The sequence below is a fragment of the Bos indicus genome, chromosome 27, assembly GCF_029378745.1.
Source record: "Bos indicus isolate NIAB-ARS_2022 breed Sahiwal x Tharparkar chromosome 27, NIAB-ARS_B.indTharparkar_mat_pri_1.0, whole genome shotgun sequence".
Lineage (NCBI taxonomy): Eukaryota > Metazoa > Chordata > Mammalia > Artiodactyla > Bovidae > Bos > Bos indicus.
The window spans coordinates 37,817,635-37,844,723 of record NC_091786.1 but is presented as its reverse complement, the minus strand read 5'-3'; the positions used below and the strand labels follow the sequence as shown (position 1 = coordinate 37,844,723).

The 27,089-nt window shown below is 47.2% G+C and overlaps 1 protein-coding gene across 5 annotated transcripts in view; it reads left to right on the top strand.

Annotated features, from left to right (window-relative positions):
- INTS10 (integrator complex subunit 10) overlaps positions 1-24,285 on the top strand; it is a 33,659-nt gene extending 9,374 nt beyond the window's left edge. For 2 of the 5 annotated variants that reach the window (XM_019953498.2, XM_070781513.1), the window contains 10 exons: positions 70-203; positions 8,571-8,727; positions 10,077-10,159; positions 11,171-11,323; positions 12,750-12,858; positions 16,614-16,693; positions 18,191-18,353; positions 19,176-19,269; positions 21,903-21,980; positions 23,971-24,285. In XM_019953498.2, coding sequence (XP_019809057.1) covers positions 70-203; positions 8,571-8,727; positions 10,077-10,159; positions 11,171-11,323; positions 12,750-12,858; positions 16,614-16,693; positions 18,191-18,353; positions 19,176-19,269; positions 21,903-21,980; positions 23,971-24,127 — 1,208 coding nt within the window. In that variant the 3' untranslated portion in view covers positions 24,128-24,285. The remainder of the gene's footprint in view (positions 1-69; positions 204-8,570; positions 8,728-10,076; positions 10,160-11,170; positions 11,324-12,749; positions 12,859-16,613; positions 16,694-18,190; positions 18,354-19,175; positions 19,270-21,902; positions 21,981-23,970) is intronic. The other 3 variants (XM_019953499.2, XM_019953500.2, XM_019953501.2) reach the window with 3 other exon arrangements.
- The last annotated feature ends 2,804 nt before the right edge of the window (positions 24,286-27,089 follow it).

Below are 27,089 nucleotides of genomic sequence, written 5' to 3'. Positions count from 1 at the left end.
GTTTCCTCTGGTATTAAGTACTCTCTTCCTCCCGCATTGTAAGTGTCGATCTTTCCGCTCCATCCGCAGGTCCCAACGCCCCGAGCCAAGTCCCGCTGGTTCTCCTGGAGGACGTATCGAACGTGTACGGTGATGTCGAGATCGATCGCAGTAAGCACATACATAAGAAGAGGAAACTAGCCGAGGGAAGAGAAAAACCCATGGTAATTCTCTCAGATATAATTATTAGCGGATGACATGTTTACGGTTTGCTAGCAACAGGTCACCTTGGTCACTGCCTGCTCCCTGCTCCCACCCCGGTGCCCACAGCGTCTTCCCTTTTTGTAACATGAACCAGACGTCTCTTCGGTCACTGACGGCTTCCCTCCACTCTCAGAATAAAATCCCAACCCTCTCCTTTGGCTTCAGAGCAGGCACGAGCAGGCCCCCGTGCTGCAGACCCTCCGGCTGCCTGCGGCCCCTTCCCGGCCTCCGCCCAGCTCACGGCCACCCCTCTGGGTCCCGCCACTCATCGCTCAGCCTGGATGTGCTCCCCGCTGAGGCTGCCTCCGAATGGCCCTCCGTTTTCTCTCTCTCTTCCTGTATTTTAATTCTGTGTGGCCCTTAGTGAGGTCTGTTCTTAAATCTTTCCTGGTTGGTTGCCTTGCTGTCCGTGTCTCTTTACCGGAGCACAAGGTCTTTGGGGCTGTCAGCAGCATCTGTCTTGCCCACCCCGTGTCCTGGGCCTTTGGTGCCAGGGGGCTCCACTGTGCCCTCCCTGGGGTGGGTGGGTCCAGGCCTGGGACAGCTGTTGAGTGTCCTGGCCCTCACCTGTCGTGTGCGAACCAGCAGGCTCTGCTCGCACGCTCCAGACCCCAGTGCGCCCCACCTGATATGGGTCCAGCCAGCTCTGTCACGTTGCGGCAGGGAACACACAGATTATATGTTCATATGTTAAGGGCCCTGGAGGCCCGTGAGCTCAGCTCACATGTCTGTTTTATTCAGTGTTTGTTTTTTAGTAACCCAGCATCTAAAACTTGGGCGCTTTCTCATCACAATCCAGATGGACGTCCCTTTACTGGTTGATGTCTTGTGACGCTGGTCCCTGGGGGCGGCCACCCCTGGAGTGGGGTGGACGTTCTGCCCGAAGCCCGAGTGCCTGCTCACGTGATCGGCCAGGCGACTGGAGGTGGGGGTGGGGGAGGGTCCTCCCGCCTGCACACGCTCGTGTGCTTTCCCCGTGGTCAGGACTCCGGCCTCAGAGTCTCCTCTCAGAATGTGCTTTTGTGTTCCTGTAAATTCTACAGACCATCTGGAACTCCATACCGACCCCCTGCATCTGAGGTCCCTTCCGTAAACCCCTGATCTCATTTTGAGGCAGGAACGTATTCCATGAGCTCCGACCCCCTGCATCTGAGGTCCCTTCTGTAAACCCCTGGTCTCATTTTGAGGCAGGAACGTATTCCATGAGCTGCCACAGCAATGAATGCGCTGCTCGTGTTTCTCTGTCTCACTAGATTGCCCACCTGTGAATGGGAGACGACCCTGGAGAGCCAGGATGCCTGAGAGATAGGTTTTGGTTTTGAAAGAGATTGAGGAGCGTGTCATCACTGAGGGGGATAAGGAGATGAAGCTAAAGAGTATGAGGCGGGGAGGGTCCCTGGATGTCAAGGAATGCGGAGAAAGGTGGGGAGTGGGAGGGGAGTGCCTTTTTTTCTGAGATTCGCTTAAGGAGTAGAACTTTTCTTTTTAACTACAGTTGATTTACAATGTTACGTTAGTCCAGAGGTTCCATCCCAGGTTTTATACGGTACTGAATATAGTTTCCTGTGCAATATAGTGGGTCCTTGTTGGTTATTCTATGTATAGTCGTATGCATGTGTGAACCCCAACCTCCTGATGCATCTCCCCCACTTTCCCCTTGGTAACCATAAGTTTTCTGTGTCTGTGAGTCTGTCTTGTAAGTAACTTGTGTCGTTTTTTAGACTCCACGTACCGGCGATGTCTTCTAGTGTTTGTCTTTCTCTGACTTGACTTCACGTGGTGTGATGATCTGCAGGTGCATCCACGTTGGTGCGGCGTTACTTCATTCACACACGCTCTAGTGTGCGTGTGTGCCGCGTCTTTTTCTTTATCTGCTCACCTGTGGACGGACACTTAGGTTGCTCTGTGTCTTGGCTGTTGTGAATAGTGTTGCAGTGAGCGTTGGGGTGCATGCATCTTTTCAGGTGGAGGTTTCTCCAGATACATGCCCAGGAGGGGGATTGCTGGATCATACGGCAGTTCTGTTTTTAGTCTCTTAAAGGAACCTCCATACTGACTGCCATAGTGGGTGCACCGATTTGCATTCCCACCAGCAGTGTAGCAGGGTTCCCTTCTCTCCACACCCTCTCCAGCATTTATTGTTGTAGACTTTTTGATGATAGCCATTCTGCCTGATGTGAGGTGATACCTCATTGTCGTTTGGTTTGCATTTCTCTAATAATTAGCATTGTTGAGCATCTTTTCATGTGCCTGTGGGCCATCTGTATGTCTTCTTTGGAAAAATGTCTTTTTAGGTCTTCTGCCGGTTTTTTGATTGGGTTGTCTGTTTCTTTGATATGAATTATACGAGCTAGCTGTATATTTTGGAGATTAATCCCTTATCGGTCCCACTGTATACAGATACTTTCTCCCAGGCCATTGGCGGTCTGTCTGTTCTGTTTATGGTTTCCTTTGCTGCACAAAAGTTTATAAGTTTGATTCGGTGCCATTTGTTTATTTTTGCTTTTATTTCTTTTGCCCTGGGTGACTGATCTAAGAAAATATTAACTGTGATTAATGTCCGAGAATGTTTTGCTTATATTCTCTTATAGGAGTTTTATGGCGTCATGTGTTTATATATGTCTTTAGGCCGTTTAGACTTTATTTTTGTGTATGGTTCAAGGGAGAGTTGTAACTTCATTGATTTACACGTACCTGTCAAGTTTTCCCAACACCACTGCTGAGGAGATTGTCTCTTCCCCACTGTATATTCTTCCCGCCTTTGTTGAAGGTAACTGGCTGGAGGCGTGTGGGTTTATTTCTGGGCTCTCCGCTCGCGTTCACTGAGCCGCATGTCTGCTTCTGTGCCGGTACCAGGCTGTTTTGTGCTACAGCTTTGTAATATTGGCTGCAGCCTGGGAGGGTATGCCTTCAGCTTTATTCTTTTTCTTCGAAATTGCTTTAGCAATTCTGGGTCTTTTGTGGTTCCATATAAATTTTAAGATCATTTGTTTTAGCCCTGTGAAAAATATCATAGGTAATTTGATAGAGATCACATTAAATCTGTAGATAGCTTTGGGTAGTGTGGCAATTTTAACAATAGTAATTCTTCCATTCCAAGAACATGGGATATCTTTCCATTTCTTTGAATCATCCTCACTTTTCCTTTATCAGAGCTCCCAACATACAGGTATTTCACCTCCTTTGTTAGGTTTATTCCTACGTTGCTGGGGTTTTTGTTTTTGGTATGATTTTAAATGAGATTCTTTTTTTAACTACCTTTTCTGATATTCCATTGTTAGTGTAAAGAAATGCAACAGATTTCTGTCTATTTATCTTGTATCCTGCTACCTCGCTGAATTTGTTAATTAATAGTTTTTGTGTGCAGTCCTTAGGGTTTTCTATATATTGAGTATCATGTCATCTGCATACAATGACGGTTCTACCTCTTCCATTCCAATTTGGATGCCTTTTATTTCTCTTTCTTGTCTAATTTTTATAGTTAGGATTTCCAGTGTTGAATAGGTGTGGTGAGAATGTTGCAAATGGTCTTGTTCCAAATTTAAGTGGGAAAGCTCTCAGTTTTTCACCATTGAGTATTATATTGGCTGCGGGTTTGTTGTAAATGACTTTTATTACATTTGAGATATGTTTCCTCTATACCCACTTTGGTGAGAGTTTTCATCAAGAATGGACATTGAGTTTTATCACATGCTTTTTCTGCATCTGTTGAGATGATCATGTGGCTTTTGTCTTTTCTTTTGTTATGTGTATATTACGTTGATTGATTTGCATATGTTGAATCATCCTGTGACCCTGGGATGCATCCAGCTTGGTCATGGTGTATGATCCTTAATATGTGTTGTTGCATTCGGTTTGCTTGTATTTTGTTGAGGATCTTGCATCTGTATTCATCAAAGACACTGACTTGTAATTGTCTTTTTTTGGAGTGTCTCTGGTTTGGTATCAGGGTGATACTGGCTTCCTAGAATGACTTTGGGAGTGTTCCCTCCTCTTCAGTGTTTTGGAGGAGTTTGAGAAGGATAAGTGTAAGTTCTTTTTTGTATGTTTGGTAGAATTCCAGAGTGAAGTCATATGGTCCTGGACTTTCGTCTGCAGGGAGTTTTGTTTTTTTGTTTGTTTGTTTGTTTGTTTGTTTTTACAAATTCTATTTCACTTCTAGTGATGAGTCTGTTCAAATTGCATTTGTTCTTGATTCAGCTTTGACAGGCTGTATGTTTCTGGATGTGCGCCCATTTCTGTAGGTTGTGCAATTTGTTGGTGTGTATTCATGCCAACAGGATGTCTTCATGGTATGTTCTTAAGGTTTTTTGTCTTTCTGCTATACTGGTTGATATTTCTCGTCCTTCATTTCTTGTTTATTTGGGTCCTCTTTTTTTCTATTTAGTGAGCCTGACTGAGCTTTGTTCTTTTTTTCAAATGAGGATTGAATATATTTAGCTGAAATATACGTACTTTTTTTTATTGAAGCATATTTGATTTACAGTGTTGGATTCATTTCTTCTGTACAGCACGTTGACTCAGTTACACATATTTTTTCAGATTCTTTTCCAGTATGGTTTATCACAGGATATTGAATAGAGTCCCCTGTGCTGCACAGCAGGACCTTGTTGTTGATCTGTCTCCTGTATGTGACAAGCATCTGTCAGTCCCACACTCCGGTCCTTCCCTCCCCCAGCCTCTATCCCGACAACCCAAGTCTGTTTTTGTTTCATAGACATGTTTATTTCTATGTATTTTTTAATGATCTCAGTGGGGTAAAAATCTACAGGGAGAATTTAATTTGGGTCATTGAATTAATAACAATGACTTTGGTGGAATAAAAGATTCAAGAAATTTTCAGGAAAATTAAGTGGAGTTGTTTTACCTTTACTTGTTTTCAGCAAAAAGTCTGACCATGCTCAGTGGTATTTACAATAGTGGCCTTTCCCCGAGGCTCTCTTCTTTATTCATTATATTATTTGAGATGAAAAGCAAGTTACAAATCTTTACTATTAAATAAAATGAGTAAGTGCAGACAAAAGGACTCCTAGCCAGATGCCTTGCACTGGGTGACTGTTGGAGAAGGTATATGCAGTGAACAGAAGCTCACTTTTAATAAGTCAGTTTCTCTCAGTTATTTCTCAGAAGACTCAGGCTTTAATTTTTATTCCACTGCACAACAAACTGTTTTTTGGAAGCAAATTAAATAATGTCACCTATTGGAAAAAAGTAAACTATAAAATAGGTACTACTTAATTAAGCTGTATCCCTAAACATAATAATGTAAGTTTTGGCTTTTATAGCATTAATATGTTTTTAAGTTATTAGAAGTTATAAGTCTGTAGCTTTACTCTGAAGCTGCCATAACCTTAGTATTTTATCCTTAGTATTTAGCCTTACAATTTTATCATCAGAAAACCATAATTTTATTTTTTTTAATTTTTTTTAAATTTTATTTTATTTTTAAACTTTACATAATTGTATTAGTTTTGCCAAATATCAAAATGAATCCACCACAGGTATACATGTGTTCCCCATCCTGAACCCTCCTCCCTCCTCCTTCCCCCTATCATCCCTCTGGGTTGTCCCAGTGCACTAGCCCCAAGCATCCAGTACCGTGTATCGAACCTAGACTGGCAACTCGTTTCATATATGATATTATACATGTTTCAATGCCATTCTCCCAAATCTTCCCACCCTCTCTCTCTCCCACAGAGTCCATAAGACTGTTCTATACATCAGTGTTTCTTTTGCTGTCTCGTACACAGGGTTATTGTTAGCATCTTTCTAAATTCCATATATATGCGTTAGTATACTGTATTGGTGTTTTTCTTTCTGGCTTACTTCACTCTGTATAATAGGCTCCAGTTTCATCCACCTCATTAGAACTGATTCAAATGTATTCTTTTTAATGGCTGAGTAATACTCCATTGTGTATATGTACCACTGCTTTCTTATCCATTCATCTGCTGATGGACATCTAGGTTGCTTCCATGTCCTGGCTATTATAAACAGTGCTGCGATGAACACTGGGGTACACGTGTCTCTTTCCCTTCTGGTTTCCTCAGTGTGTATGCCCAGCAGTGGGATTGCTGGATCATAAGGCAGTTCTATTTCCAGTTTTTTAAGGAATCTCCACACTGTTCTCCATAGTGGCTGTACTAGTTTGCATTCCCATCAACAGTGTAAGAGGGTTCCCTTTTCTCCACACCCTCTCCAGCATTTATTATTTGTAGACTTTTGGATCGCAGCCATTCTGACTGGTGTGAAATGGTACCTCATAGTGGTTTTGATTTGCATTTTTCTGATAATGAGTGATGTTGAGCATCTTTTCATGTGTTTGTTAGCCATCTGTATGTCTTCTTTGGAGAAATGTCTATTTAGTTCTTTGGCCCATTTTTTGATTGGGTCATTTATTTTTCTGGAGTTGAGCTGTAGGAGTTGCTTGTATATTTTTGAGATTAGTTGTTTGTCAGTTGCTTCATTTGCTATTATTTTCTCCCATTCTGAAGGCTGCCTTTTCACCTTGCTAATAGTTTCCTTTGATGTGCAGAAGCTTTTAAGTTTAATTAGGTCCCATTTGTTTATTTTTGCTTTTATTTCCAATATTCTGGGAGGTGGGTCATAGAGGATCCTGCTGTGATGTATGTCAGAGAGTGTTTTGCCTATGTTCTCCTCTAGGAGTTTTATAGTTTCTGGTCTTACGTTTAGATCTTTAATCCATTTTGAGTTTATTTTTGTGTATGGTGTTAGAAAGTGTTCTAGTTTCATTCTTTTACAAGTGGTTGACCAGATTTCCCAGCACCACTTGTTAAAGAGATTGTATTTAATCCATTGTATATTCTTGCCTCCTTTGTCAAAGATAAGGTGTCCATATGTGCATGGATTTATCTCTGGGCTTTCTATTTTGTTCCATTGATCTATAGTTCTGTCTTTGTGCCAGTACCATACTGTCTTGATAACTGTGGCTTTGTAGTAGAGCCTGAAGTCAGGTAGGTTGATTCCTCCAGTTCCATTCTTCTTTGTCAAGATAGCTTTGGCTATTCGAGGTTTTTTGTATTTCCATACAAATTGTGAAATTATTTGTTCTAGCTCTGTGAAGAATACCGTTGGTAGCTTGATTGGGATTGCATTGAATCTATAAATTGCTTTGGGTAGTATACTCATTTTCACTATATTGATTCTTCCAATCCATGAACATGGTATATTTCTCCATCTATTAGTGTCCTCTTTGATTTCTTTCACCAGTGTTTTATAGTTTTCTATGTATAGGTCTTTAGTTTCTCTAGGTAGATATATTCCTAAGTATTTTATTCTTTCCGTTGCAATGGTGAATGGAATTGTTTCCTTAATTTCTCTTTCAGTTTTCTCATTATTAGTGTATAGGAATGCAAGGGATTTCTGTGTGTTGATTTTATATCCTGCAACTTTACTATAATCATTGATTAGTTCTAGTAATTTTCTGGTGGAGTCTTTAGGGTTTTCTATGTAGAGGATCATGTCATCTGCAGACAGTGAGAGTTTTACTTCTTTTCCAATTTGGATTCCTTTTATTTCTTTTTCTGCTCTGATTGCTGTGGCCAGAACTTCCAAAACTATGTTGAATAGTAATGGTGAAAGTGGGCACCCTTGTCTTGTTCCTGACTTTAGAGGGAATGCTTTCAATTTTTCACCATTGAGGATAATGTTTGCTGTGGGTTGTCATATATAGCTTTTATTATGTTGAGGTATGTTCCTTCTATTCCTGCTTTCTGGAGAGTTTTTATCATAAATGGATGTTGAATTTTGTCAAAGGCTTTCTCTGCATCTATTGAGATAATCATATGAGAAAACCATAATTTTAAAAATAAAAATTGAATGCATGAAAGGATGAACTTTTATATTATCTTTTAATACTGTTATTTTATATTATATTGTGTTTTAAAATTGTTAAATTCAAAATATTTTAGTATACTCATGATCATATCCTTTGATATAAAATTCATACAGTAATCAGAGTTGTCATCAGCAGTAAACATAATAATGTTCAAATAGTGAATATTTCCAACCCACTCCAGTACTCTTGCCTGGAAAATCCCATGGACGGAGGAGCCTGGTAGGCTGCAGTCCATGGGGTCACTAAGAGTCGGACATGACTGAGTGACTTCACTTTCACTTTTCACTTTCATGCACTGGAGAAGGAAATGGCAACCCATCCCAGTGTTCTTGCCTGGAGAATCCCAGGGACGGTGGAGCCTGATGGGCTGCAGTCCATGGGGTCACACAGAGTCGGACACGACTGACGTGACTTAGAAGCAGCAGTGACTATTTCTGTAACTTTAATCGTGTTCTTCACATTCTCTAAGCAGAGTTCAGATGACGAAGACTGTTCAGCAAAAGGAAGGAACCGTCACATTGTCATCAACAAGGCAGAACTTGCTAACTCGATTGAGGTGTTGGAGAGCTTCAAGCTGGCCAGAGAGAGCTGGGAGCTGCTCTATTCCCTGGAATTCCTGGACAAGGGTAAGGCGTACTTGTCCCGTTGGGATATTTCAGTTTTTATATGGAATCATCACACCAAAAAAGACTCATTATTCTACTCAAAATGTCAAGTCACTAATGGCTAAGTAAACTGATTATGGTAGTTCACACGTCTTAGGATCATTTTAATCAGAGTTGGGGTGGAGTGGCAAGGAGAGTTTTTGGCCTTTTAAAACTTATATTGCTGGACTTTCTCTTTGCTTGCAGGGTTTGTTCTGGGCTTTCAGTTGTTCTATCCCCTGTGTTGTATCTTCCTCCAGCCACACGTACTAAGGTTACAGGAGTTAGTGCTGTTCTGTCTGCATTAATTCCATTGCCTGAACGTGAAAAGCTCAAATTGCAAACCCTGCAGGAAGCCTGTTTTGATGTAAATAAGAGGGAGTTTCTCTGTGTAATATTTGCACTAGTTTGTATTTCAGCGTTACTTAGAAATGACTGGCACTTGGCTAACCAGCATATTTTTCTGTGCTTTGGGATCAAGACCCTGACCTTCCTTTTGGCCAGTGGGCATCGGTCCCTGGCTGCTTCTGTCACGCGCCTCTCCCGATGCTTTGTCTGGCGTGTCGTCGTGTTTTCTAGAAAACATCGCGTTGCCCAATTTGTCCTTGTCACATCTAGAGTTGTGAACAGGTTTGTGACCTTGTCACATCTAGAGTTGTGAACAGGTTTGTGACCTTGTCACATCTAGAGCTGTGAACAGGTTTGTGACTTTTGGAGGGGATTTTTTTCTTTAGTTATAGGTAGGCTTTTTAAAAAATGAATAAAACTCTTAGTGTCATGTGTTGATTATTTTAACTAGGTGAAAGCAAAGTAGCTTAAAAGATAAACGAAGTAACGTGTGAAAAGCACGTTGAACAGCTCTTAGCACATGATATGTACTTAGTGAGTGTCAGTGCCTAATAATATTTCTTACGTATTACTGGTAAGTATTCTTTCTCAGTTGTTAAAGAATCCACCTGCCAATGCAGGAGATGCAGGTTCCATCCCTGGGTCAGGAAGATCTTCTGGAGAAGGGAATGGCTACCTACTCCACTGTTCTTACCTGGAGAATCCCATGGACAAAGGAGCCTGGCGGGCTGCAGTGCATGGGGGCACAGAGTCAGACACGGCTGAGCGACCGGCACTGTCACTGTGATTCTGCCCTAACTTTACCCTCTGATTAAAACTCCAGACCAAAATAAATTTAAAAAAAATAAGTTCAGACCAGTGTTTTAGGAATCAAAGTCTAAAGTTACATCCATGTCTTGATAATTTGTCTCTCGGACTGTTGTTCTCTTGATGGGTATGATGTTACATATCTTTGATAAATTTGTCTTTGAATTCTTGCTCAGAATTTACGAGAATTTGTTTGGCTTGGAAGACGGATACTTGGCTCTGGCTGAGAATCTTCCTCAACGATATGATCATCTATCAGGTAACGTGGGTTTATAAGTGCCTGTGTGCAGACAAGACTGTGATCCCCTGAGCGCATCTTCAGCGTGGAGGAGTGTGTGTCCCTCCCGCTCTGAAGACCAGCACCCTGTCTTCCCTGGCGGGGACTGTGCTCCACCGTCATCTCAGAACAGCTCCCAGCGACAGGCCTGCGTCTCCTGTCACGTGTGGCGTGTCCGGTCACACCTGTCTGTAGACGTCAGAGTTTACTTTTCAATGAAAGTCGGGCCCTGCTCAGCCCCCTCTGCTCTGGTGGAGCCTGCCGCCCGGCTCTGCTGTCCTGGAGCAGGACCTGCCCAGAGGAGACAGAGGACTCAGTCCCAAGACAGAGGGGCTTCGGGCCTCCGTTGTGAAAATGGGCCAGTTGCTGCCTCCAGCCTTCATGGAGGAGAAATAGTCAAATATTTATAAGGAAAGAAAGGAAGTGAAGTCTCTTAGTCATGTCCAACTCTTTGTGACCCCTTGGACTGTAGCCAACCAGGCTCCTCTATCCATGGGATTTTCTAGGCTAGGGTACTGGAGTGGGTTGCCATTTCCTTCTCCAATTTATAAAGAAACGGCATATCAAAAATGTACTTTAATCAGAGAGCTTGTGTTATTTTATTTCCTCTCAAGAATTAAGACCAGAAAGAAAAATCTTTGTGTTTATAAGGTACCTCCATACAGATCGTCACTGGCTTTAACTAAGTGGGTTTGATCCTGTTGCTGAGTCTCCTTCCCCTTCTCACTTGGTTCAGCAGAAGTACCTGATTTGGAGTCGCTTGCTAGTGGCTCTGGAAGGTTTTATTATTAGTAGTATTCATTTACTTGTTCTTATTCATTTATTTATTTTACTTTGTATTGATCTTAAAAGGATGTAAAGATCGTTTGCGAAGATGCATATCATAAAAGAGTACTTTCTCAGGACAGCTTATGAAGGCACATGGAATCTAAGAGCAAAAAGGAAGTTGTTTTTCTGATGGCTGTGTTTCTCTTGCTGTTGTGACTTTCTCAGGGTCAATATAAGAAGGCCATCGCCAGCTTGCACCACTTGGCAGCTCTCCAGGGATCACTTCCTCAGCCACAGATCTCGGGGCAGGGCACCTTGGAGCATCAGAGGGCACTCATCCAACTGGCCACCTGCCACTTCGCTCTAGGGGACTACAAAGTGAGTCCTGGGTGCCCGGCGGGTGTGGGGACCCTCCTGGGCGCCCTCGGCGACCCTGGGCCTTCCTCTCTTTCCTGGAGTGGCTTTTTAATTCCATGCATATTTACTTGAAACTTGCTCTTTCTGCCTAGGTTTTATTACCTGATCTGCTGGGGAAAAAGAACAGTGATTCTATTTTATTTAATTTCCTACTTTCCATTGCGTTTCTGTCTTATTTAATTTCCTACTTTCCATTGCGTTTCTGTCTTATTTAATTTCCTACTTTCCATCGCGTTTCTATCTTATTTAATTTCCTACTTTCCATCGCGCACCTGAAGTCAAGAGATGGGTATTGAGGAATGGTGGCATTTGATTCTGAGTTCACTCTTGGCCCCACTGCTTAACTGGCTCTCTGTCTACCTCCAGAGTTTTAAGTTTTTAACTGCCCAGATGCCCACCTCTCGAAGCTGGAGCCTCATGACCCTGTGGCCACGGGTGGTTCTGGACGTGCTGGAATGCCAGCCCCTCAGCCCAGGTGTTAGCTAGGGCTTGAGCAGCTGAGCCCCGGGGTCATCTGCTTCCAGCTCTGAGCAGCCTTACAAGTATTTTCTGGACTTGGCAAGATACAAAAAAGGCTGGGAAGCAGGGATTTAAGATTGCACGTCCTCGTCTGTAAAATGAAGGTAATAGGAGGGTTGTGCCTGACACACAGGAAATGCTCCCTCTGTGACCCTGTCACTCCTGGAGGTTGATGGGGGGACTGAGGGTGACGCCCCGCTCTCTGTGAGTCGAGACCACGTGTTCAGTGGGGCGTGGGGGCCGCCTCTCCTCCACTAGTGCGTCATCTGTCCAGTTTCACACCTGTCTTCTAAACCACGCCCTTAGGTGACTCTCCAAGGCCAGTGCATAACCCTCCCCGCATCTTTCTCTCCTCTGAAAACCCTTCCTTCTCTTTTCTACATATCAAACCCTCCCGGCTTTAAGGCTTACATCAGGATAACCGTCCAGCCTAAAACTCCTCCTGCTGGTTTATTACCCTGTGTGTGTTTCTGCTTCATTTTAAATTGTGCTCCTTTACCGCCTGTCCCGTTCTGTTCATTTCTCTACGCAGTGAGCTAGTAAATGTCTTTAAGACAGGGCTGTACTTCTTTTGGACTCCACGGTGCTGTCAAACGCTTTAGTAGTTCAGTTAATACTCAATTAGTTTTTAAGTTTTGTTCTTTTGTTGTTTAACAGCAGACAGTGGGTCCGTGTTCCCTGAAAGGTCTAGTGCATGGATTTAATCTGAGTTATTTTTCCGTGTTCACTGTCAGGCAAGCGGCAGTGACCACTGCTCCCCAGCCTCTGTGCTCAGGTGGCCCGCTGTGTGCTGCAGAGACTGTAGTTACTGAGGCATGCTTTCCATCAGAAACTCACAGTTACTTCCTTCTGGTCTCATCTTCTTCAGATGACGTGTGAGAAGGTCCTTGATTTGATGTGCTACATGGTCCTTCCCATCCAGGATGGAGGCAAGTCCCAGGAGGAGCCCTCCAAAGTAAAGCCCAAGTTTAGAAAAGGTACAGTGGCAAATCCTAGTTTTATTTTCTAGAAATAGCTTTAGAACCCACCACTGGGAGTTTTTTTTTTAAATAGTTCCTACAGTTCCTGACAAGGTGACACCCTGAGGTCTGCAGAGTTGGCAAGATGTGTAAGAAGCAGAGTGCTCTCCAGGCTGCTCTGGGCTCTGGGTTCACAAGCAGCTGTGCGTCTGTCCTCCTTCAGATATTCTCTTCCTTTCCTGAATGTGCTCTCTTCAAAGAATATCAGAGAGCTCCTTTTCCAATCTTTACCAATTCCAGGAAACTTTGTCATGATTAGTGGAGAAGGATCGCTCAGCGTATCTCAGGCTGCTTTGAGCTTCACTCCAAATTGCTCATTTGTTGAAAAATTACATAAGTTGAGCTGTGATGCTTCACAAGAAAGGAAAAGGGCCCCACTGTCCGGATCTCAGTTCTGTCTTAGAGGTGGAAAAAGATGTGCCGTCAAACCCAAGCCCAGTAGAAAACAGGGAGTGATAAAGACAAGACCAGAGATCAGTGAAATAGAAACAAATGGAAGGAAACTAATAAAGCCAAAAGTTAATGAAATGGATGAACCCCTAACAAGACTGACCAGAATGACAGTGATTGCAAATGACCAGTATCAGGGATGGAAGAGGGAAGGAACATCACCCCGGATCCTGCTGAAATCAGGGCAGTAAGAGCATAGGTTGTAAATAACTTGATGCCAATAAATTCAGCAATTTAGATGAAATGGAAAAAGTCCTTCAAAAACACAGCTTACCAGAATGGACACAAGATGAAATAGAAAATCAGAACATTTTTATATCTATCAAATTTGTCATCAAAAACTTTACCACAAAGAAAATTCCAGGTCCAGTTGGCTTCACTGTGAATCCTGTCAAGCATTTAGGAAGAAATAACTTCAATCCTGTATGTAGTTTTTGAGAAAATAGAGGAAGAGAGAACACTTACCCTTCAGTTTTTAAGACCAGCATTAACCCTAACAGCACAACCAAACAGGAGCATCACAAGAGAAGAACATTAAAGGCCAGGGTCTGTCACGATCATAGGTGCCAAAATTCTTAACAAAATATGAGCAAATGCAGCCGTTTATAAGAAAGATAAGACATAACAGCTGAGTGAATGCAGAGGCGGTTTAACCCAGGAAAGCCGATCAGCACAGATCATCACATTTGCAGATTAAAGGAGAAAAATCATAAGATTGTCTTAATAGATGCAGACAGAATTTAATTATGTCTGCATTTATCATTCACAATTAAAAACAAATAAACAACTCAGTAAACTAGAAAAAGGAGGAAAACGTCCCCAACATCATTCTTAGCTATGAAATACTGAGTGCTTTCCCCAGGACTAGCCGCGGTGCTGGCGTCCGCCCCCAGCTCCTCCGTGCAGCATCCTGGGATTCTCGCCAGCACGATAGGCAAGAAAAAGGAAGGTCAGAAAGGAACCGTCTTTATCCACAGCTACATATTTGGCCATGTAGCAAAGCCTGAGGACTCTCTAGATCAAATAACGTCAAAACCCATAAAATACTTAGAGATAAATTCAACGAAATATCGCCCAGAACTACTACTACCATTAGTACAGGAAATTCAGGTTAAAACAATAAGCTGTCATTTTACATCAGGATGTGGAGAGTAAAGGATGGCTGTGCTGACCATCAGGACGTGAAGATCCACATCACCCATGTGCTTCTGAAGGCACAGATTCATGCGGTCGGTTTGTAGACCAGCTTAGCAGACCAGGTCACACATCTCACTACCTGGCTATGTCTGAGACCAGCTTCACAGACCAGGTCACATCTCACTGCCTGGCTATGTCTGAGACCAGCTTAGCAGACCAGGTCACATCTCACTGCCTGGCCATGTCTGAGACCAGCTTAGCAGACCAGGTCACATCTCACTGCCTGGCCATGTCTGAGACCAGCTTAGCAGACCAGGTCACATCTCACTGCCTGGCTATGTCTGAGACCAGCTTCGCAGACCAGGTCACATCTCACTGCCTGGCTATGTCTGAGACCAGCTTCACAGACCAGGTCACATCTCACTGCCTGGCCATGTCTGAGACCAGCTTAGCAGACCAGGTCACATCTCACTGCCTGGCCATGTCTGAGACCAGCTTAGCAGACCAGGTCACATCTCACTGCCTGGCTATGTGCCCCTTCTGGATGCAGACCTATCAGTGATTTCCAAACGTGGGCCCTCACCTCCTGGGTCGTGGATTTTCAACTAGAAATTTTCTTTTTTAGTGAGATAGACTGTAAATATATTACTAAAATGAATGCACCTCCAGTAAAATGGATAAATTTTATTTCACTAACCTTTTGTTTTAGGTATACAGTTGACCCTTGAACAATGCAGGAGTTAACCCAAGGGCTCTGACCCCCTCTCTCCCCCGCAGTAGTCAAAAATCCAGGTACTTTTCTCTCTCTGCCTCAGCACCCAGAATTGACAAATGACTTACCCACAGGCAGGAAGCTGCAACAGTTTGGGCAGAATCAGGGCTCAAACCCTAGTTCTTTTGATGGCACATGCTGTGATCTGTAATCCCGCAGTTAGTTCATCTAGAGATCTGTAAAGTGAAAACGCTGGTACTGTCTACTGAAAAGTCCACACACAAGTGGTCCCGTGCAGTTCAAACTTGTGCTGGTCCAGGGCCAGCGGTGTGCACGTGTGTGAGTGCGTGTGCATAGGAGCCACACGAAGGCAGTGTCTCTGTTCTTTGCTATTGCTTGCCCATGGAGTAGAGAAGGATTTAGGATATAAGGAGCACACACCATAAAGGAAAGGACTAAAATCTTGGTGTGAAAAATAGCCACTGCTCTCTACAAGTATGAAGAAATATATCAGAATGTTTATTTCAGCACTGTTTGTAATGGTGAAAAATGGGAAACCCCAGGGTTAAACGGAAAAGAATAGATAAATCAGTGGTGGTCTGTGTTACCAATAGAACATTATGTAACATGGAAAACCAGCAAGCTGGAGTCACAGGTGTCGCACTGCAAACGATCAGCGGAGGGATGTGCAGGCTGAGACACCATTTACACCACAGACTGGAAACACGAGGAACGTTCCTCTCAGGTGTACGGATACAGATTCTTGCCCGACAAGCGTGCAGTGTATGTAGGAATGCTGAGCCCCTCATTCAGCATGGCCCTTACCTCCAGGGCTTCCCTCATAGCTCAGTTGGTAAAGGATCCGCCTGCAGTGCAGGAGACCCCGGTTCAATTCCTGGGTTGGGAAGATCCCCTGGAGAAGGGACAGGCTACCCACTCAAGTATTCTGGTCTGGAGAATGCCATGGACGCAGTCCATGGGGTCACAAAGAGTCCGACATGACTGCACGACTTTCGCTTTCTTTCCAGGGAGGGAGGCAGGGATCAGAAGGGGCTCACAGAAGGCAGACCGGATTTGTGATGCTGTGTATGAAAATCTAAAAATTAAACCCAGTGTCAACATTTTATAAAACTTGAGTGATAAAGCACACTGGTGTTTGTGATATTGTCTTGTCATTTTCTGTACATTTCAAAGGTTTCATAATAAAAGGTATTTAAGCAATTTTAGAAATTGAGATTGAGACATGAAATCCAGAGACGATTCAAAAACCAATTTTTACCTTCACTAAATGTAATTGTGGTTTAACTGTGTTTGAGACCATGTGACTGGGGCTTACCCTTTTTGTTTTAAGGAAAGCACCTCAATCATTTGCCCCTCTAAGCTCTCTTATTTGCCTGCCTCGGGCTTCTCTTAGGTTCGGATCTGAAGCTCCTGCCGTGTACCAGCAAGGCCATCATGCCCTACTGTCTGCACTTGATGTTGGCTTGTTTTAAGGTAAGCTTCACGTTGATCAGCTCGTTACTGTTACTCTTCAGTCACTCAGGCTGACTCTTTGCCACCCCATGGACTGCAGTAGCTAGGCCCCTCTGTCCTCCACTGTCTCCCAAAGTTTGCTCAGACTTACGCCATTGAGTCGTTGATGCCATCCAACCATCTCATTCTCTCCGCCCCTTCTCCTTTTGCCAGCATCAGGGTCTTTTCCAGTCATTTGGGTCTTTGCATCACGTGGCCAAAGTATTGGAGCTTCAGCATCAGTCCCTTCCAGTGAAGATTCACAGTTGATTTCTAGGATTGATTGCTGTGATCTCCTTGCAGTTCAGGGGACTCTCAGTCCTAAAGCATCAGTTCTTCAGCACTCAGCTTTCTTTATGGTCCACCTCTCATGTCCATACATGACTGCTAGAAAAACCACGGCTTTGACTCTTCAGACCTTAGATGGCAAAGTGATGTCTCTGCTTTTTAATACACTATCTAGGTTTGTCATGGTTTTTCTTCTAAGGAGCAAGCATCTTTTAATTTCATGGCTGCAGTCACCATCTGCAGTGATTTTGGAGCCCAAGAAAATAAAGTCTGTCAGTGCTTCCACTGTTTCATGATTAGCATGAAAGGAATTTAATTCAGAGGATTGTTCTGAAGATCTGGAGTGACTCAAGTTGAGAGCCTTGAGCACACGTTAGTTTAGTCTTTTGACAGCATGTTGGTATAGCAAGGGAAGCAGTGGGAGGAATAAACAAATATTTATTAAATGTCAGCTGCATTAGGCAGAGAAGAGTAGGCAATAACCTCCGTCCTTGAGACGCAATGTTACCTATTAGTCCAGGTACCAGTGAGGCAGACACGCACGTAGCCTCGCCTGTCGTGATGTCCAGTGTTTTATGAGTTAGCCTGCAAGTCAGGATATACTAGGTGCCGCAGAATGGAGCAGAGGTGCTCTTGGGCTCAGAGAGGGCTGTGAGTTTATCATCCTAGAGTGAGGCCCCCAGAGCTGCGGCGCCTCAGGACGGTTGACGGAACACAGGGCTGGGGCGGCCGGGGGCGGACAGGCTGAACCCCCACAGCCCCTGAGCGGGCGGCTCCGCCTCGGGGCGCCAGTCCCCAGCCCTGCTCTTGGTCTGTACTGGGCGGCAGCAGCAGCTTGGAGTGATTTTAGGCAGGGTGCCGATCCTGACCAGGAAGCCCTGTGACGATTTCTCACTTCACGTTCCTGCCTCCTCCCCGCCTGCCCCATCCTCGTCCTCGGGTGTCCTCAGACTTCTCTCCAAGGGCGCCTCTGGCCCGCCCTCCACCCCCCGCCCAGCTCCTTAAGAGCAGCCCCCGATCCTTCCTCTGGTGCTCAGCTTCCTCCCGCCTCACCCCACCTTCAGAGCCTCCGTCCCCACCTGCGTGACCCGCTCCCACCAGGACGCTGCCCGGGCGCCGGGTCCCCTGGCCGGGCCCCTCGCCGCCGGCCTCGGTCACCCTGTGACCCACGCCCCCGCCCCGTGTCCGCAGCTGAGAGCCTTCACGGACAGCAGGGACGACATGGCGCTGGGCCACGCCATCGTCCTTCTGCAGCACGAGTGGCCGCGCGGGGAGGCGCTCTTCCTGAAAGCCGTCAGCAAGATCTGCCAGCAAGGGAACTTCCAGTACGAGAACTTCTTCAATTACGTCACAAGTATCCTTTGCCCTGTCTGAGCAGAAGAAACTGCTGGGACAAAAATGAGTGAACCCTTTGGGGGAGAGATAGTGGTGTCAGTGATGTGCGGAGAAAGGAGGAGTGGAGCTCTGAGATGGGGTCGTGGCTGTCAGTCTTGTGAAAGGAGAGACCTCAGAGAGGGGCCAGGAATGTCAGCAGCCCCGGTCCCTTTCCCACTTGGAGCGACTTGTTGGAAGGTGCCCGGGATGCTGAAGGGCCCCGGTGGCGGATGGGCCGCGGGACGTAGTCGTTCACTGGGCTCCGTCTGGGAAGGGGCCCCGGGTCCGTGGTCACAGCAGCAGGTGTCACAGGTGTGCCAAGCACCCACCAGAGACACTGCCCCACCCGCACCTGCTTTCATGACGGGGAGCGTTGGACTTGGTACTGCTGAACAGGGAGAAGCCACCTTAGAATCCAAGGTCTGGTGCTCACACTTGCTTCTCTTACCTGCTAGTTTTCATTTGCGAGGTGCCTACAGCAGTGTTTCTTCACCTTTGGGTAGAGGTAGAGGGGTGGAAATAATACCCCTACCACCCCCCCCCCTTTTTTTTTCATTTCTTATTAGGAAAGCCAAAGGTGTTGCTTTCACGACCATGCAGGCCGTTTAACCACCCATATGAAAACCGTAATTCTCTTTGGGAAGGAGTTTGGTTGGCGTAGGAATCGTTGGTTTGGACTCAGGCAGGCCCGGGTTGCTGGTAGGGTGGCCGCGGGTGTTACCCAGGAGCTGCAAGCCCGTGTCCGCCTCCGAGAGAGCAGGGCTTCTGTCTCCCACATGTGGTTCCCTGACTCTGGCCTCAGATATCGACATGCTGGAGGAGTTCGCCTACCTGAGAACTCAGGAAGGTGGGAAGATCCATCTGGAACTGCTGCCCAATCAAGGAATGCTGATCAAGTAAGCCCCCCCATCTCCCGCTCTCTGTGCGTGTCAGAAATGTTTGTAAATATCTGTAGCTTTCAGACATTTAGTAGGAAGGAATCCAAACTGTATTTTTAAGAAGGTTTGACTCCAGGGATCCTTTTGAACTTGGCCTTCGCTTAACTACATTTCTGATGGAAGCGTGTTTAAATTGGGGTAGTTCTGTCACTTTTGATACTTTTTTCACCAGATGAAAGTCTCATTCACAGAACCTTTTTCCTTTCTAAAACATACAGACTGATCCTATAATTTCTGATTAGAACACTTTTCATTAAGAAAAGCCATGCTTCATCACAGCTGTGCTGGATTAGGAAAAACCTGCAGACCTGATTTACACACTGCACTTTCAGGCCCTCCCCAGCGAGCCGCCCGCTCACATCAGGTGGCCCCCCCCCAGCCTCTGCAGCGAGGCTGGGGCTTGGTCTGGCCAAGCCCCCCTACATCTGGATGAAGTCAGTGACCATTTATGATTTTTAAATAGCTCATGACCCCCGCTTCTGCCCTCCAGTCCTCATCGCGGTGTGGACAGTGCATCCTCCCTGCTGTGGACGGCCACGCATGGTGTGACGTGTGGTCCCCTCCGCATCCTGCACGGTCCTCGTGTGCAAGGCAGGGTCACTGTCTCTGCAGGAGACCGAGACCCGAGGGAGAGCCCAGTGCTGTTGAGGCTCGGACCAGCTCCTTTTCCTGCCTCGTGAGAGGGACAAGTTTCCGGTTGAAAGCAGGAATTTGCATCTTGTTCCATCCATGGAGGGTGTTAGAAATGTCAGGAGAGGGAAGTGAGAGGCATTCCTTCTGGATTCCCTAAATCTCAGGGTCGGGCACAGCCCACATGGCGTCCTGTCAGGAATGGGAATATACAGCGAGGGGGTGTGCTTCTCCTTCATCTTGCAGATGTTGCTAAATATTCTGAAGATTTAACATGCAGACAGAAGACCTGTACACATTAGCTGACTTAGGCAAGTGCGCCAGGCACGCTTATCTTCCTGCTCCGTTAGCTTCCCTCGAACCTGGGGAAGATAACTGCCTGGTTCAAAATATTCTTAACGGTGTTTGAGAACAAAGATGGCTTTTTGACATGGGAATCTAGGTAAGCCGTTTTGTGTTGTGGCTGCCCGGTTTTGAGGCTGGATTCACAAACATAACTTTGAATAACTTTTCCTTTAATTCCCATGAACACACACCATACAAACTGTCATAATAGAGAGACAGCCTCAGCTGGATCAACTCCATTTAGTTAAGGTTAAACCTAAGTTTAACAATCCTCCCACCACTAAGCTGATGCTCAGCTGTGGAAGGTGACAGACGGGGTTGTCAGACAATCAAGACTGACCCTTCCTTCTTCAGCCAGTTTTATTGAGCTGCTCAAGACACGGGGATGTGCAGACCAGCTCTCGGACAAGGGTGAAGGCCGGGGCTGTTGGACAGCCAGCGTGACTGACTGTGGGGTGTTCAGGGCGAGGCAGAGACACAGCAGGCATTTCTAGGCTTTTGAGGATTAATTGTGCCCCCCCTCCCCACCCACGGTTAGTATAACCTTTAGTCTCTTCTAACGCCCTATGCCCAGTAGAAGACCACTCAGCTTCCTAGGAAACCTGCTCCTCCGTCAGTCTGGAAGCAGGCACAGGGGCTCCTGCTTAGTGAGCTGACTGTGTGAGTCTCAGAGTTTGCCTGAAACCTGCCTGACAAATTTCTGATGAGAAACTCCTGCAGAGAAGCGGGCCACCTGAGCAGTTGAGGTACAGTTAGAATCTTGGGTAAAACTATCCCATTCCTTTTCCTTCTGGTTCGCAAACAAATTACCCACAGCCGTTACAGACCCGCAGCTGAGTGCGGAGATGTGGGGAGCAGAGGCCAGCCCCTCCAGGCCAGCCCAGGCCTGGGCGAGGCCACCTGTCCATCCTGGTGTGGGGCGAGTGCCAGGGAGCCGGGGCCTGACGGCAGGAGGGACCAGCTTGGGTCTGCGCTCTGCGGGTTGCCCTCTCGTATCTGAAGGAGAGAAATGCTTCCCCGCAGATGCTGGCCGTGCCCTGGAGGCGCTCGGCTGAGCGACCCAGACGCTCCGTCCCTGCGGGTGCCCTGAGCTGGGCGCGGGCCCGTGCTCTCAGAGGTGACCCCAGCCAACGTGCGATTGTCACAGCACCCCACGAAGCCGCGGCCCAGACTCGCGTCGTCCCCCTTCCCGTTCCTTTTCTCACCACCTTGTGAACTTTAAACAGCCTTTAGCAAAAACACGCCAGTCCTGTCAGTCTTCTCAGAAGGGCCTCTTCCACGTGGGGCTTCAGTCCCATCAGCGATGGTTCAGAAACGTCGCCAGGTTGCTCTGTGGGACTGGTGTGGTCACGACAGGCGTGGGGCCCTGCCCCTCCGTGGCCGTCCCGGGGCACCGCACCAGCCTCTTCCCCGGCGCCCCTTCTACACCGGATCTCAGCGGGCTGAGCCGGGGCCTGGGCGCACGTGCAGCCAGGGGGCCCCGTCCTCCCGAAGCCGCCACGCGGGGCCCAGGGCTGCCGGCCCCCGTCTCATGCGTTTTCTCTGGAGTGTTGTTTTTTAAGTGCAGGCTGAGTCGGTGTGGGTGTTTGAATGCCGCTGTTTGCTGTTTTTTAAAGGCCTTCTAGCCCTCCCATGGGGCTACTGCAGCAGGAATTCTTCCCTGTGCTTCAGCCCAGCATACAGACTGCCGACAGGTACCGCGCGGACACGCCTGCTCATAGTGTGCTGTTCGTTGACATGTCTTACCGCCCATGGTTTTCAGCTCTTCGTTCCTCGGTGCCCTTTTTCATGCTTTATTTAATTTTTTAATTTGTTCCGCATTCCTTGGCAAGCCATCTGGTTGTAATATTGTTAACATTTCTTATTTTTTTCCATAAGTTGCCAGTGTTTTTGTGTTCAATTTAAAAATCATTATGGATCTGGAAATAAGTGAACATTATATGAAAGTGTGTCAGATTAAGCACACATCAGATCAGGCACTGAACTACGATTCTCTTTTCATAAAACATAAGGCATTTGGTGATAAATGTTTAAGGATAGCAAAACTCAGAAGTGAATTTTTATCCTGGGATTTCCAAATTCGTGCCCAGGGTTGAGGGTTCGGCCTCAATGAGCTGGCTTTAGCAGAGTTATTTTCGTGACACTGACCTCACCTTTCTGAATTGAAAATAACTGGTAGGCAGGACACCATGTTTATTAACTGGTTTATCCTGGTTTTAAACCACAGAAGCTAATTCATTCTCTTCTTCATCCAAACTTACCAGAGCAAAAGAAACTCTGATAGAAACATAATTGAGTTGCACTGCTCCTCATGTGTGGAAACGGTCTGGCCTTGGGCCCATGCCCAGCGGGACACGGCGCTTTGTGATTACCAGCATGAAGGGGAGCCTCTGGTTGGAGGCTCCCATGCCCTTCACTCAGGGTCTGCCAACACCAGTGTCTTTCACTGGGTCAGAGGGCGGGCTCTCATGTGGGGCTGCAGGCTGGGTCCCCCAAGAGCCGTATCTCAGGGCAGCACAGAGGGGCTGCTTGTGCCCCCAGTGGGGCTCACTGACCCTGTGTCCTCCCTGCCAAGGTCAGCAGCCGGACCCGGCTAGAAGTGTCCACGGAGACCCGAGTTTTGTCCGTGGCTGTGCTGGCGAACGCTGCGTAGTTCTGTAAGCCGCCCACGGGCACGTGGAGTGGCCGGTAGTACAGCACTCCTCTAACCACGCCTGGGTTTATTTCCCCTTCTGTTACCCTGCAACTTTCCACTTCTGTTGTTCTTACTTGATACGATTCAGGTTTTAAAAACAGAAACATTTTTACAAGTGGTCTCAAACCTTTTAATTTTGGCCAGTACCCTCACAGTCTAGTTTTACATCCCTGTGCCTGTCTGAGGGGAGTTAGGCAGAGGGCTGGGGATGGAGGTGCCTTGTGTTGGTCTGAATCCACCCCATCACCGAGCAGCTGGTTACAACTCCTTTCCTCTGACTTGAACCCACTGAACTTTGCTAGGTGTTTCTTTTCCTTTCTTCATGTTGGTGTCCGGGGTTCCCTCTGTGACCCCCTTCTCTGAGGCACACCCTCCAGGGCACCCTGAGCGACCCGCCTTTGCTTCCCCGACCAGGGGCTCCCGGGCCCCCCCAGACCTCGAGGAGGCTCTCCTCCAGGGACTCTGCTCCCGTGTCCGTGCCAGACCCGTATCTCAGGACCCCAGCTGTGCCCACTTCCCACACGTAGGCCTGGCATCGTGGGGAGCAGAGTCGTGTTGGTGACCCAGGCTGTGCGGAGACCCCAGCCAGGGGTCACGGCCACAGTCCTGCCCACTCGGGCGACCTGCCCCCCGAGGCCGGCCTGGCTGGGCCCGAGAGCCATGTGGCCTGAGCAGTGAGCCCCGCGTCACTGAACTGTGTGCGAGTCGGGGGAGCCCAGCATCAGAGCTGCGGGAGCCAGAGGCAGGCAGCCGGCATCTGGCTAGAACTGCTCAGGCATGTAGAACAGCCTTGTCCCGAGTGGGGAAGGTGACACTCCGGTTCTGAGTCTTTCCAAGAAGCACCAGGCGGGGGGCTGTTTGGTCAGGGCGTTTTTCTTTCCAAAGCTCTCCGCTAGTTTGAGGCAGGCCGTTCTCCTGCCCGGGGACCACGGACCTGTGCAGCCGTGCTAACCAACCGCCCGTTTGTCTCCCTGTCGCCGCCCCGCCAGGCACCACACGGTCACCCGGGGCATCACCAAGGGCGTGAAGGAGGACTTCCGCCTGGCCATGGAGCGACAGGTGTCCCGCTGCGGGGAGAGCCTGATGCTGGTGCTGCACAGGTTCTGCGTCAACGAGAAGATCCTGCTGCTCCAGACCCTGGCCTGAGGGCCCTCCCGGAAGGGAGCCTCCAGGTCTGACTCCTCCGTCACTTAGAAGCAGTTCCCAAGAGTCTGAGAAGCTGTTTCTATTTTTGTCACTTTTTGGGGTAATTTTTGTAAAACAAAAGAACTTGTTTTGTAAATAAATTGGGGTGTTTTTTTGTTTTTACTTTTTAATTCTTTTAAGTGTACGAACGAGAGTGTCCTTTATTTAGAAAGACGTTTGCTTCCACGACCTCAAGATTTTCTTTAGCATAGTTAGGCTTTGGTGACTATTAGGTATCAACACCTAGACCTTTTCCTTCAGCAAGTTTTAATATCGAAAACCTTCATGTCAGAATGAACGAGAGTGAGCTTCCACTGAAGGTGCTGTCGGGGCCAGGGTGGGTCCTGCCCAGAGGCCCGGGAAGGGTGTGGAGGACGTGTCCCTGGCCCTGCAGCCACCCACCAGCCCAGCTCCAGCTGGCCCCTCCTTTCCGATACCAGGGACAAGCTCCTGCCTCTGCCTCAGGCGTGTCATGGGAGCAGGCATGGGCCCTCCCCCAGTGGCTGTGAAGATGGAGAGGGACGAGCTTGGCCCAGGGCTTCCCACCTCTGAGTCCGTGGGAGCAGGCATGGGCCCTCCCCCGGTGGCTGTGAAGATGGAGAGGGACGAGCTTGGGCCAGGGCTTCCCACCTCTGAGTCCGTGGGAGCAGGCATGGGCCCTCCCCCGGTGGCTGTGAAGATGTAGAGGGACGAGCTTGGGCCAGGGCTTCCCACCTCTGAGTCCGTGGGAGCAGGCATGGGCCCTCCCCCGGGTGGCTGTGAAGATGGAGAGGGACGAGCTTGGGCCAGGGCTTCCCACCTCTGAGTCCGTGGGAGCAGGCATGGGCTCTCCCCCGGTGGCTGTGAAGATGGAGAGGGACGAGCTTGGCCCAGGGCTTCCCACCTCTGAGTCCAGCATGGGTGTCAGGCTGGTGTCTGTCACTGTTTCTGAAATACCTTAGGTAAGCATCACATGAACAGTTGTTTCTCGGGAGCCTGAAGAATGAAAGAGCTAAGAAGTTCAGTCACTGCTGGCGAAGCGGGTCCATTGCCTGCACGTGCAGCAAGCCAGATGCTGAGGTGCAGCGGTTTGCAGCCAAGTGAGGCAGGAGAACAAGTCTCGGAGCCGCCCGCCGAGGGTGAGGGGCACTTGTAGTGTGAGCAGGGTGGCCGCAGGCACAGGGACAGATGAAGTGATGGCTCTTCTGTGCCGGGGTACCTGGGCTCCTGCCTCGGCACATTCACACCAGAGGCCCCGAACGTGATCTGAGGGTGGAGCCTTCTGATAGCAGGCCATTCACAGGAACCCCACATGGCCCCACCTTCAGGGTTGGGGATCCCAACCACGCTTAGCCACCTTGTGCTGGGCAGGAGCTAACTCCAGGCTCCCGGGCTGCAAGAGGCCAGGAGGCTGTGCATTTAAAGAGGAAGAACAGAAAACAGATAACCAAACTGAGCTTGTTGAGTGAAAACAGGCTGCAGGTGGAGCAGTTTTAACCTGTTCCCTTCACTGGAGTCCTGTGAGAGAAGCTCAGGAACTTGTTAGTCACCAGTTTTGGTCACCCCTCTAGAGAGTGAAAAAGTTGGCTTAAAGCTCAACATTCAGAAAACTAAGATCATGGCATCTGGTCCCATCACTTCATGGGAAATAGATAGGGAAACAGTGGAAATAACGTCAGACTTGATTTTGGGGGGCTCCAAAATCACTGCAGATGTTGATTGCAGCCATGAAATTAAAAGACACTTACTCCTTGGAAGGAAAGTTATGACCAACCTAGATAGCATATTCAAAAGCAGAGACATTACTTTGCCAACAAAGGTCTGTCTAGTCAAGGCTATGGTTTTTCCAGTGGTCATGTATGGATGTGAGAGTTGGACTGTGAAGAAAGCTGAGCGCCAAAGAATTGATGCTTTTGAACTGTGGTGTTGGAGAAGACTCTTGAGAGTCCCTTGAACTGCAAGAAGATCCAACCAGTCCATCCCAAAGGAGATCAGCCCTGGGTGTTCATTGGAAGGACTGATGCTGAAGCTGAAACTCCGATACTTTGGCCACCTCATGCGATGAGTTGACTCATTGGAAAAGACTCCGATGCTGGGAGGGATTGGGGACAGGAGGAGAAGGGGATGACAGAGGATGAGATGGCTGGATGGCATCACCGACTCAACGGACATAAGTTTGGGTAAACTCCAGGAGTTGGTGATGGACAGGGAGGCCTTGTGTGCTGCGATTCATGGGGTCGCAAAGAGTTGGACACGACTGAGCAACTGAACTGACTTGACTGACTAGAGCATGGCTTCATTACCTTGCATGAGAAGTTTATATAAAGGGGCTTCCCTGGTGGTCTAGTGGTTAAGCCTTCACCTTGCAGTGTCAGGGGACACAGGTTCAGTCCCTGGTTGGGGAATTAAGATCCTGCATGCCACAGGACAACTAAGCCTACTCACTGCACGAGCCCAACTAAGACCTAACACAGCCAAATAAACAAATGTTTTTAAAAAAAATTTTTTTTAATGACCATACTGCTCAAGACAATCTACAGATTCAATGCAATCCCTATCAAATTACCAATGGCACTTTTCCACAAAACTAGAACAAAAGCTTTAAAAACCTGTATGGAAACACATAAGACCCCACCCAAGTAAGCCAAAGCCATCATAAGAAACAAAAACAGAGCTAGAGGAATCAGGTTCCCTGACTTGAGACTATACTACAAAGCTACAGTCATCAAAACAGTATGGTACTGGCAAAGAAACAGAAATGGAAAAAAGGCAGTCTCTTCAATATGTGGTGCTGGGAAACTGGACAGCTACATGTAGAAGAACAAAATCAGAACATTCTTAACACCATATAGAAATACCAACTCAAAATAGATTAAAGACCTAAATGTAAGACCAGATACTATAAAACTCTCAGAAAGAAATATAGGCAGGATATTTCTTTGAC